We start from the raw sequence: 13,544 nt of genomic DNA, 5'->3' as shown, positions 1-13,544 counted from the left end.
ACGAACGAGTTGAGGCGAAAATGCATGGCTATGGAGGAGGGTAACCTGTAATCATCCGCAGCTCTCTTAATGTGAGATGGTGCGAATGATTAACTTTAGCTGTACCTTACGCGTCTACAAAGGTTTTCCGAACTGTTTCAGGGGCCCTTTAAGAGGAAGCTTTAGCTCTCGAGCTCCTATCCAAATACATGGGAAAGGATAAATAGTTAGTCTACTGCATGAAATCTGATGAAGTTTGTTGCATTTCAGAGAAATTTTAAATTTAATGATGGTTAGAAGGGAATTTCCGATTTAAGTTGATCTTTCGATAAAAATGGTAAAAATAAAATAATTATATAAAAATAGCTACATATCAAGTTTACAACTTGGCAGTGAACAGTACAGTTGAACCCCGTAATAATGAAACCGGTGGGGAACACGAAAAAATTCGCTTTCGCGAGAATTTTGTTGTGAAGGCAGCACAGATAAGCAATACGTTGCAGAACTAAACTTTGCTGTCGAAATTTCGTTAGCCTTTCTTGGCAAGCTTGCTCGAGGATATAAAACTGTATTTCCCGCAGTACAAAGTGCGCCACATGCGTTGATCAGCAGTAGCAGCACTGCCGTGGAGCTCTATTCTCAGTCAAGTGCTTTCCGCGATATGATCACTTTCGCGAGATTTTGCGTAACTTGGCATCGGGCACAGAGCAGCAGCGCTCCACACATGCAGCAGCATTTCTCCAGCTCATGCCGTCATCCTTAGGCGCCAATGCAACGGTAGAGAGTGCGAAAATGATCGTATCTCATATAAACGAAGGCTGTTGATCAGATCACGATGGATTGATGTTATGAGCGTCCCCTTTGGAATGGATTGGTGGGTTGTGCCAGCAAGTTCTTGTTATTTTATTGCCTAATGTCCTACCTATGTGAAAAACTAAAAGAAAATTAAGGAAAAATCTCCACAATGAATTCCCATAACCAAATTTTCTGACCCCCTATTGTGAACTTTGTTTTTGTACGTGTCTGCTTTTTGTCGTTTCCCTACTTCCGCCCATCTTCCAATAGATTCTTACTTATGGGTTTCTTTTGTAGCAATTGCTACAAACGGGTGGATGCCTGATTTTCCCTTTATCACCCCTTCCAGTTTGTTTCCATCTTCGTCTAGGATATGTTGTATTGTTGTTGACTTCCTGCCTAATAATTTTATGTGGTTCCAAAATATTCTAGGTGCGGCCTTCTTTTCCTCACGTATTTCTGACAACCAACGTTCAATCTCACTGTTTATCTTTGCTTGCACCAGTATTTGAACCATTGACTTTTTCTCCTGGTATATTTCCCATTTACTGGCCACTTCATCCTGCGGCAACTGTGCCTTCTTTGCCTGCCTGTGCTCTCTGGATGCTTTCTGTCTTCGATCGCTTCTCGTATCTCCCTGTTCTACCAGATTTTCGGTTTCTTTTTTACTTTCCAACGAACATGTTTCTCTTTCCATATTTCTGTCGTTATTACACTTAGAAGCTCAGTATACTCCTGCTCTTGGCCATTTGCAAAGTTCTTCCTCGACTCTTGTGACTATATTTGTTATTAGCTCAGCGTTCAAATTTGGTGTGGCCATTTCGCACTCCTTGCTCTCTTTCTCAGCTACATATCCCATTTTCAGAATGATTTGTTTATGGTCACTCCCTATGCTGCTATACCCTTTCCTTATCAAAGACCATTTCTCTCAACCTATCATGAATTCCTTCTGTCATCAGATAGTAATCAATGGTCGATTGCTGGTTTCCCACTTCCCACGTGATCTCGCCTTCACACTTAGGCCCTGTATACACGATAACGAGGTTATGTTGCTCACAAAGGTTTAGCGTTGACTTCCCAATGTTGTCAGTATAGCCATCTAAGTCCTGTATGTGGGCATTCATGTCACCTAATGGGACAATTTCAGCACCATTCCCGAAACCCTTAATATCAGCACTTATACATTCCGCTAACTCTTTATTCTTCTCTGTGCAATTATTTCCGGTCCACAAATACGTCATGTCCAGCCAAATTTCTTTTCCACTCATTGTACCTGATGACCAAAGATGCTCTTGACATTATAAATTTACTCTTTCCCATTTGGCTCCCTGATGGATGAGCATTCCGACTTCTCCTCCTCGCTTTCTGACTTAGTTCTGGCGCACCCTTCCCTAACATAATGCTCAATGACTGGTGGCTCTTCCGTCTCTAAGGTGCGGTTCTGTAACTGGATACACCCCTATTTGTTCTCTAACTGCTTCTCAATCTCTGCCCACTTTTCCTTTCATGGTGAGCTCTCTTTCTTGTTTCTCTCCTTTTTCTTTTATTGACAGCGATGCTATTCCGAAGTTCCCCTAGGAGACCTTCTTCATTACTACCTACTATGGCCTCCTGGGCGTCTGTGGGCCCCCTAAAGAAAGCAACAGTGCGACTAGCAATTTGCCAGCCCAATTCTTGTCCAAGCCTGTAATTGAAGTGAATCCCGTCAACTTCAGCAACCTCGAAACCTTTCTCTTGGCTCATTTTCCACATCACCTCATTAGCAGCCACTACGGCCGTAGTGGCTGCTAATGAGGTGATGTGGAAAATGAGCCAAGAGAAATGTTTTGAGGTTGCTGAAGTTGACGGGATCACGGGCTATGACTGTCATGTACAGGCACATCTGGCATCGTGAACACTACAATCTGCACCTCAGGGACGGCTCGCGCAAGTTGTCTACCCTCTTCACCAAATGCTGGACTAGTCCTGTCCCTTTCCTGTTTAGGACGTCATTTAGCCCACCTGCTACTATGACGAGGTTGCGCACGTGGGCATTTTCCGTGAGCTTTGCTTTTGCTCTCTCCATGACTGAACCCAGTGTCCGCCATGAAAATGTCCCTACTGCCACTCTTTTATCGCCTTTCACCCTCTCTAGAATTGCTTCTGAGCACCTAGCCAGGTACGAATCGCTGGCGATAATCACCATTTCACTCTCCTTCCTCTCCCTGCTTCCCTTGATCTTTTTCCGTGTGATTTGGACTTGACAAGGGACATTGACCCCTGTGCTCTTGCTTTTTCAGCGTGGCAGCCTCAAGGTAGGTGCCGCTCTTTCCAGCTACCCTCTCACCATGTTGCATGCATTTCTCGTATTTTGCTGGCACTTCCTCTCCTCTTACATTGGGGGACAGCGTTCCGTTGTCATGACCATTTTCGTTCACAATGGTGGCCCTGTGCAGCTTTTGCTCGGCTGCTTGAAGTCTTTTCTCCACTACCTTCCGTGCATTACGCTCCATATTTAGCTAATTTTTGAACTCTTCAACCTGTTTGACAAGCTCATCCTGGAAAGCCTCCATTTTCTTCAGCCTAGCAGCGACATCGCAGTGTGGGCCAATTGACTCGATTACCTCTCCATTCTCATTTATCCCTTCCCCCGCAGGGGCGTCTGCGCAAGCAGGCGTTTGGTGTGTTGCGACACCACGTACCCGAGCACACGAGGGTTGGACCCTCCCGCGTGTAGCCGTGCGCGACTTAGCCGTGTCCGGGGAAAGGGGGATCCTGGAGGTTGAGCCGATGCCGGGTGTTAGGACCTTTAGGGCCCCCCGGCGGCTTCACGTAGACGGCACCCCCGGACTGACCCACCCGGGGGAAATCGGCAGTCGTCTCTTCCTGTCTCTTTCTCCCCAAATCTTAGTCTTTGTCTCTCACTTTTTGATCTTTCCTGTCTTCTTCTCTCTTCCATTTACTTCCTTTCTCCAAGGCGGCTAGGGTTAACCTTGTGTGGCTATCCTACCTTGGGTACACCATATTTGGTTATAGCGACGGCGTACGACTGGCGCCTTGCAGACTTGTACACAAGCTCTGCCGCGTCCCCTCGTTGGGCTCCGTGGTGGGCGGTCGGCGCTGTTGCCGAACATACACATTTTTCTCATGGCAGCGCAAGCCTCTATTCTCTATGATCGGCGTCTGAAAAGATGCTGCACCGAAGCAACGTTCCAGTTCTCTTTTCGGAGCAACGCTCCATCATTTCCTAAGTTCTATGTACTGCACAGTGAAAACAACGTACCAGTGAGAAAGCTCTCTCCATTCCTTGTGGCCAAGTGTCTAAAAGAAAAAATCGGACCTACATACAAAGCCTCAAAAATGTCTAGCGGGGACCTCCTCCTAGAACTCAATGACAAAGACCAAGCGCAAAAGCTCACAGAACTTACCAGTATTGGTAACGCAACAGTGACAATTTCACCGCACAGAACATTAAATACAAGCAGGGGTGTAATATCAGAGGAAGATTTTATTGGCTTAAGCGACGAAGAACTGCCGGAAGGTTTCCAGGAACAAAATGTTACCAAGGTCCAAAGAATTGTCATCCGCAGGAACGACCAAGAAATCCCCACAAAACATGTAATACTCACCTTCGGAACGAGTGTAATGCCTACCTCGCTGGATGCAGGTTATGTAAAGGTAAATGTTAGACCATATATTCCGAACCCCAGACGATGCTTCAAATGCCAAAGGTTTGGACATGCTTCGCATGCATGTCGAGGACGAACTACTTGTGCTAAATGCAGTTCGAACGATCACCAAACTGACAATTGCACCTCTTCGCCACTTTGTGTCAACTGCAAGGGAGATCATCCCGCTTATTCGCGGTCCTGCCCTTGCTGGAAAAAAGAAAAAGAAGTAATTACTCTAACAGTCAAAGAAAAAATCTCGTTCTATGAAGCCAGAAAGCGGCTGTCGTACCTTCCGCGAAGAAGTTACGCCGATGTGACGCAGATGGGGGCAGCGTCACAGAGGCTTCAGGAGTCCTCCGAGCCCACGCGCAGTGGTCCCGCAGTGACCCCTCCCGCCCCCGTGGTGGAAGCAGCTGACGCTGCTCCATCCTCTTCAAACGCCCTGCAGACACCAGTCCCGCAGGGCCCTAAGATCAAGCGAACCCCAAGGCCCGAGACACGTGTCTCGGCGCCTAACTCTCGATCCTCCAGCGCCTCAGAGAGAGCGATGGAGGTCGACGCAAAAACCCCGGTGTCATTGACACTAAAGGACAAGCGCTCAAAAAATCCCAATAACCACCCAGAATAAGAAAGCGATAACCTAAAGGTTATCGCTCATTTGTATAAGCCTTTTAAATTCCATGTCACCTAACATCTCACCTCTTATTCATTCCGTAGTGCCAATTCTCACCTTTCAATTTTAAAATGGCTTTTATTATTCATTGGAATTGTAGAGGTCTCATGCACAATCTAGGTGACATCAAAGACATCATCAACATCTTTTCACCAGTTGCTGTATGTCTTCAGGAAACAAATCTCGGTCCAAAAAATAGTCAAATTCTCAAAGGTTTCACCGTTGTCCGAAGGGGCCGCGAATGTTCCACCCGTTTGTCAGGCGGAGTGGCTATAGTCGTGCAGGGCGGCACTCCTACCCGAAACGTCCAATTAAACACATCTTTAGAAGCCGTAGCTGTCACCATTCTATCTTACAAAACCATCACCATTTGCTCTCTGTATATTCCACCCCACAACCACTTCACTACTAAACAATTAGAAAATTTAACAGATCAATTACCGGAACCATTTGTTTTAGTAGGGGATTTTAATGCTCATTGTACTCTATGGGGGAGTGTCAAAACTGACCAAAGAGGACAGTTGGTTGAAGATTTTATTTTATCCAATGACATCTGCCTCTTAAATTCAGGCGCCCCGACCTACTTTTTACCAACTTCCCGCACTTTTAGTTGTTTAGACTTAGCTTTTTGCTCACCTTCACTTTTTACTGATCTTAAATGGGAAGCTCTCGACACGTCATATGGCAGCGACCACTTACCCGCACTCATCAAACTCCTATCATCACCAAAAACCCTAGTAACTAGACAACGTCGATGGAAACTACAGCTCGCGGACTGGCCGGTCTTTATGGAGAACGCGATACTAGACGATGTCTTTTCGCCAGAGCTAAGTATTGACAAACTTAATAAAAAAATCACTGAGGTTATAATCTGTGCGGCAGAAAAGGCCATACCCCAGTCATCAGGTATTGTGCACAAAAAGCTAAACCTCTGGTGGATGAAGGAGTGTTCCGACGCTAAAAAAGCACAAAATAAGGCCTGGGGAATCCTACGAAGGTACCCCACCTATAGCAACCTGTTAACCTTCAAACAAGCGAAAGCCAAAGCACGGTTCATTCGTAGACATGCTGAAAAATCATCATGGCAAAAATACATCTCTTCAATTAATAGTACGGTAACATCAAAACGAATGTGGGATCAGGTGAGGAAATTTAGAGGAGACTACTCATCTTACACAATACCACTACTTACATGCCCAGGCACACATACAACACTACAGGACCAAGCCAACTCATTAGGTGAACACTTTTACAACATCTCCAGCTCGGCGAACTATACAAATTCATTCTTAAAATATAAAGAGTCGGTGGAGAAACAGAGACTGCCCACCACTGGGGCTTCAGCTGAAATGTATAATAAACCCCTCACAATACATGAATTGAACAGAGTTCTCTCTGCCGGTAAAAAAACGGCAACAGGTCTTGACCGTGTCCTCTACACAATGCTGGCACACTTACCTCAAGCATCGGTAGGGACACTTCTTAAATTTTTCAATATGATATGGGAGTCTGGGGTAATGCCCACAGATTGGAAAAATGCGATAGTAGTGCCCTTTCTAAAATCTGGTAAACCCGCAACATCCCCTAGTAGCTATAGACCCATTGCATTAACAAGCTGTCTAGCTAAATCCTATGAGAGCATCATAAACACAAGACTCACATTTATCCTGGAAACAAGACGCCTAATAGATATGCACCAGTGCGGATACAAAAAGGGTTGCTCCACCATTGACCATCTCGTACGACTAGAACAGGAAATACGTGACACCTTCCTACACAAGCAATATTGTCTGACGGTTTTCTTTGATTTAGAAAAGGCCTATGATACGACGTGGCGATATGGAATCCTAAGAGACCTGGCTGACCTGGGAATTCGCGGCAGAATGCTAAATTGTCCATGTGATTTCATGTCAAATAGAACATTTCAAGTACGTCTCGGCACAACACTTTCACGCACATTTACACAAGAAAATGGCGTACCACAGGGTTGCATTCTGAGCACGACACTTTTCATAGTCAAAATGAACTCTGTTAATAAAATTATCCCATCATCTGTTATGCACTCATTATATGTCGACGATTTGCAAGTGGCTTGCCGCGCTTCAAATCTACCCGCCTGCGAAAGACAACTACAAATAACGATAAATAATCTGACACAATGGGCCGACAAAAATGGTTTCCGTTTTTCAACACACAAAACTGTTACAGTTCTCTTTTCCCAGAAGCGAGGCTTACACTCCACTCCAGTTCTCACATTGTATGGTGCAACGCTGCCGGTCAAAGAAGACTACAAATTTTTAGGTGTAACTTTTGACACAAAACTGAATTTCCTTGCCCACATTAACTCAACTAAGATAAAAGCAAATAAAGCACTAAATATCATTAAGGTTTTATCGCACAAGCACTGGGGATCTGACCGAACATGTCTATTACGTATATACCGGTCTCTTGTACGTAGCATTCTCGACTACGGTAGTGTAGTTTATGGTGCAGCTAGGTAGTCCTACATTAAGCGACTTGATCCAGTTCACAATCTTGGCCTACGACTGGCGAGCGGTGCGTACAGAACATCGCCTGTCCAAAGTTTATATGTTGACTGCAATGAGCCGTCCTTACAGCAACGCAGAGCACTACTTACACTTTCCTATGTACTACGGATTCGATCATCACCACAACATATATGCTACAGCATCGTAACACAGTGCAAATCACGGATACACTACACAAATAAACCAAACATGATTCGGCCACTAATCTTACGACACGAAGAATACTGTCAGAATTACGATGTTCCTCATGAGGCTCTGCAGGTTGCTGAAAGGCCACCAAGGTTGCCACCATGGTACAGCTTTTCACAGCTATGTGACTGGACACTAACACATTTAAAGAAAAAAGACATCCCACAAGAACACATAATACAAGAGTTTCGAGCTATACAAGAAAAATATAAACATTACACGGAATTTTACACCGATGGCTCCAAAACACAAGAATACGTAGGTGTGGGAATAATTACGAAAAATTGGCAAAATAGCATTCGGATAAATAATTTTTCTTCAGTGTTTACCGCCGAAGTTTTCGCAATATGGACGGCAGTTAAAAAAATTACCAGTGACAAGCAGGCGAATACTATCATATATACCGATTCGTTAAGCGCACTCAGAGCTCTAAACCTTAACTCCGCGTCTGAACCCATAATTGGTGATATCCTAAACATGTTGGCCTATAATGAATACGGAAGAACCTTACGATTCTGCTGGGTCCCAAGCCATGTTGGGATACCAGGGAATGAAGCAGCAGATAGATGCGCGTTCATGGCAGCGCACAAAGGTATAACACAAACAACACTTCCATACAAAGACAGTATTCGAGCGATTCATAAGGCCCTGACATCAAAATGGCAACTAGAATGGGACTCATGCACAAATAACAAGTTGCACACAATAAAACCCCTGCTTAGAGAATGGAAGTCATGCAGTTACCAGCAACGCTTTTATGAGGTGATCCTATGTAGACTTCGAATCGGGCATACATACCTGACACACAATTTTCTACTTCAAAACGAAAACCCGCCAACTTGCGAGAAGTGCCATGAACCACTCACCATAATGCACATTATTATGACATGTCGAAATATTGAAACACAGAGACAAAGGCACAAAGGCTTTTACAGAACCTCTACAACTTACACATATCTTTACACCCCGCATCAATACTCGGAGATGAACCACTAGTGCCCTTCACTGACTTGTTCAGCTTTTTAGAAGAAACTGGTTTTTTACACAGACTCTAAACTATCGCAGCTTGCACTGCTTTAAGATTTGAATTCTTAATATCTTGTGGCTGGCGCAGCATAGCCCTAGTCGCTTTTGCGCCATTAAACCCGAATTAACTAACTCATTTATCCCTTCGTCTGCCTTGAGGGACCCCCCGCGCACTGCATGCTTTCCTAACTTTTTTGCCATGTATTTCACGGTTTTTTCTAATGCAAATACTGTAATAATGCAGAGCACGTGCCTTCTAGCAAAAAAAAAAAATCAATACGTGCAGTATCTAAATCTTTAAAATGCCGCAAAGTGATTCTCACCAATGTTTTAAAACATTCAATGCCGCACAGACTTAAGGTGTGCCACGTTTTTGCGCATGTCCAACCATGCAGCCATGCTCTCACTTTCCTCCCAAAGCAATATTCCCAATACCAAAGCACACATAGTAAAACCACTAATAGCTATTAGTCTTGCCACTTCCAAGCTTCTATTTAAAGGTTTATTTAAAGAATTAATGGCCCACCTGGTTGCACGTGTTGAAGCACGTAGAGTGAAAGGACGCTCTGGCTATCCTGCAAAACCAAATATACATGAAACATGCCCGTGCACATGAAAAGCTCTGGCTTTCCTGCAAAACCAAATATACATGAAACACGCCCGTGCAAATGAAAAAAATAAATAAAGAAGGAAACTACCCAATTATTATTTAAAGACTAAAAAAATTGACAAATCAAAAACAGAAGCAAGCCCAAAGCATGCACAAAAAAGGTTATGATTTTGTCGCCACCACGAAGCCCTGGGAACACTCCTCCATGCACTACAAAATCTCGCGCTACTCTCCGTTGTGATTGATACGATGCAGCTGAGGTGACCGCCATCTGGAAGTGTTTCAAGGATGTTTCAAGGAAACGGGCATGCAGCTCCAGGGATTCCGAGATATTTAGGCGCCTCCGTGCGCAAATGGTGGACATCGTTGCCAGTCTATGCATTGTAGAAATACTGGAAAAGGGGTTTGTTTGAGTTTTCGTGTAAATAATTGTTTTTTTGTATATTCAAATTATAATCCGAGAGCTGTCATGTCTGTAGGTTGTCTATAAGTCGTAGTTTACGATTTTTCCACATATTTTAGCTTAGAAATTCAATTATTTCAGTCAATTCCTTGCGTCATATAGAAGGTTTGGGCACGCGTGGTTCGAAAATCTTCGTCTGATGCCAGATGCAGGACATAGATGCCGACACTGAATTTTCTGCGACACAGGCTCCTTAATGCTTTCGGGTTAATAACTGTCGTCGCATGTCTGTAGCAACATGCTGCTGCTTCAAACAGGCAATTAACAAACAAGATAGCGGCCATGGCGTGTTCCGAGCGCAATCATTTCTGGCGCTTGTTTGTTTTTGTAAACAAAAATGGCGGCACCCATGGAAGTGTAATGTTGTAGTATTTTATGCAATTTTAGTGCAAAGCAATTGCATTTGAGCGCATTTTGACGCCTGCTAGCCTTGCGCAAATAGGTAATATGTGGAATTACGTTCCGGCTAATTTCGCTGGTGCAGAATTGTAGTACAGCGACATTTCGTTGTCGAGAGGTACGAAATGCATTGAATCCTATAGGCATTCGCTGGGGATGCGAAAATGCTGTGTTCGCAAGAATTTTGCAGTCGCGGGATTTTGTTATCGCGGGTTTCAACTGTATCTAAAGCAGAAGAAATTGATGTATCATACGTGGCTCTTAAGTACACAGCTTATATTTGAGTAACTTTTGCAAACCCTTGTAAAGGTTGTAACTAATTCACATAAAATATATGTTAATGTGTCAAATTTGTCCAATTTTGATACTCTAGCAGATGCAGTTTCAGAACTGCAATATGTTTTTGGTGCTGAGTTACGCATTTTTAAACTTTGTGCTTCTATTGTCTTTTCACACTTACTGATTTTGGAAATCGTTCCAAGAAAATTCGGACCCTAAACCAGAATTCCACTTCCAACAGCCACTAGAATTTCAATTTCTTTCATGCTTAGGGGACACTGAGTGGATGTCATATCCCTCCGAAAAAACCTATTTTAGAATTGCCTAAGAAGATTTTCAAGCAGAAACAGTAGCTCACAGTCAATAATTACGGTATATTAACCTGGTTCTAACTTGAGCATTTTTTTCCCCCATGAATATTGGTGTGGGAGCTGCCTGCACAGTGCAGTCGGATATGGAACTAAGGCCATGGTTTGCAACACCCTACTCTCAAGGTCAGCCTAGCCAGCATCAATCCCATTGCCACCACAAGGTGGCAACTGAACAAGTTCTCACATTCTGTTACGATGATGCACCATTTTCAGTGCAAGTGCTCATTCAAAAGACAAGTTATTCTGCGCGCTAAGCTAGCCGCAACAAGTCACGTGACATGTTTCTGGCTTCCGTGATAATGGTATAGGTTGCAGGATGACCTAACGAAGTGGTTAGTGTAGGCATTGGGCATTATCCAATTCGTGATTGTCGCAGCGTCGTTTGACAAATCTGGAATGTCAAACGTGCAACAGACTGTGTGACGGACATGTTATAGTTTCTAGACAGCTGTACTGTAAAGTGTTGTCTAAGTGATAACAAACATTATTAGCAAATTTCCATTCTGTGAAGGCAAGGTTCACTGATTTCATCCTTTTCCTATTGCCAGAATTGGAGGCATGCTGCATTTTTTTTTCTTGCTAGAAAATGAAATGCCTAAGATTTCTGCTTTCTTTAGGATCGCTCATGTTGTTTCTGCATTAGTTTTCTACTTTTGACCTGTAAAAACTGGGTGCACGTTAGATTTTGGGGTGTTTTGGTATTGTGAAAATGCTGCTAAATGATGCAATGTTGTGTTTTAGCATTTATTCTGCCTATTGTTTGATTTCACTGGCCAGATAATTGACCAATTTCATCGGTCCCGGTCGAATTAGCACAAGTGTACATGCCTATAATGTTGCTGAAGCCCCCCCCGATCCTTGTGCTGGTGTCTGTATTCAGAGAGGTTTTCTCCTGTGGTAACATTGCACTGAAACATGTAATCATGGGTTTGTCGTTTGCTGGAGCGTTAATTTATTTGACATTTTTGTGAGCAAAAGTTGTATGGGAGCGAGGTCTGCCTTGTATGGTTCTCTTAGGTTTGACACAAGGCATTTCAGAAACTGCTCTGTGAGGAACCTATCATAACTGTTTCATTTGGGCTTCTCCTTTTCTTTTGCTTGTTTTCTGTTCAGGATGCCATGGTTAAACAGGGAGACAATATTCCAAAGCAGCATCCACAGCCACCTCTCAGAGAGAAAGGTAAGCATCGACCTTTGAAACAGTTTAGCTTGAGCTGGTTGGTCACACATGTTGCAGAATATTCAGCACTTTTCGCTAGTGTGTTCACTGCTTTAGCATGGTTGTTAGTTCTTCTTAAAGCAAATACTTGGCACATTACAGTGGTGCTGTTTCTACAGCATTTTTCTGTTGAACACGAGGCTGTCAGTTAATTTCTTGCCATGGCAGCTGCATTTTCATTGCATTTTAATTCGTGTAGTGCAAAAGCACTTCTGTATGTAGGCATAGGTGCATGTTACAACTCAGTCTTCGAATGAGCTTTCGTAATCGGACTGAAGGCAGTGTGTCACCATCATGCTAAGAACCACAGGTGGTTAAAACTAAACCGGAGTCCCCCACTGCAGCATCCATCATAGCCCTTTGTTGCTTGATCTTTGCTCAGTGTTCTTCTAACGTTTTTAAGAAGAAAAAAATGCAGGTCACTGTATTAAACATGAGTGTACACACAATTACACACACAGGAAGCCCAACCTACCTCCACTTTTCGAACGCAGAAGGATAGCTAGACTGAAATTTCTTTATCTGATTCGCCATAACTGGTTTAACCTTAATACACAGCAGTACATAAAACAGCGTCTGTCTCGAACAGTACGAAGCAGCAACCTAGAGCAAATTCAACCAATTTCAGCACGAATAGATACACATAAGTACTCGTTTTTCCCCAGAACAATAGAGTAATGGAACGCGCTACCACCTGCATTACTAACAGTAGACAATCTAAATAAATTTGAAACCACACTAACAAAATTCTTTACTTCGGCTAGAAGTACATAGCTACTACTTTAATAATGGTACTTTGTCTTACTTATGTTCCTGGTTGTAACACACATGATAATTCCAGTGGCTGTGGTACAATTAATACCACCCTACTGCAATTGGTTTTTGCTGCTTCTTTTGCATTGTGCATTTGCCTGTGTATATGCCTTATTTTGTCTGTTCTACACTGCGGCAGCGCTGCTATCTTGTATTGTTTGTCTTGAAACCACCCTGTAACGGCCTTCGGCCAACAGTATTGTTAAATAAATAAAATAATTAAGTAAAAATTCTCACTGACACTGCACGTGTTTGGGGGCATGCAGGGAGCAAGCACGGGCCTATGAAGCCCCTCGCTTCGACCAATGGGGGCAGCAGTGGGCCCAAGCACAAGACAGCCATAAGCATGGCCATTGCAGATATCATGGTGCCCAAGCAGGTTCGTGTGTGCTTTGTCTCATTTGCGTGGAAACAAAGTAACAATAAGTGCTAGTTATTCTTTTAAATTTAAGATAAAGATACAGGTCACTGTGTTTCTGCCTATTCGGTGACCTGTGTTTCTGTCTATCAGGGGGAATGCAGTTGTAAT

The 13,544-nt window shown here is 43.5% G+C and overlaps 1 protein-coding gene across 2 annotated transcripts in view; it reads left to right on the top strand.

The window, feature by feature from the left end:
* The window catches only part of Sbp2 (SECIS-binding protein 2), a 100,670-nt gene that overhangs the window by 37,791 nt on the left and 49,335 nt on the right, over window positions 1-13,544 (top strand). For both annotated transcript variants that reach the window (XM_075692013.1, XM_075692012.1), the window contains 2 exons: window positions 12,097-12,163; window positions 13,282-13,394. In XM_075692013.1, the coding sequence (XP_075548128.1) occupies window positions 12,097-12,163; window positions 13,282-13,394 (180 nt within the window). The remainder of the gene's footprint in view (window positions 1-12,096; window positions 12,164-13,281; window positions 13,395-13,544) is intronic.

This window comes from Dermacentor variabilis, chromosome 5 (genome assembly GCF_050947875.1).
Source record: "Dermacentor variabilis isolate Ectoservices chromosome 5, ASM5094787v1, whole genome shotgun sequence".
Classification (NCBI taxonomy): Eukaryota; Metazoa; Arthropoda; class Arachnida; order Ixodida; family Ixodidae; genus Dermacentor; species Dermacentor variabilis.
This window is presented reverse-complemented; position numbering and strand designations above follow the sequence as displayed.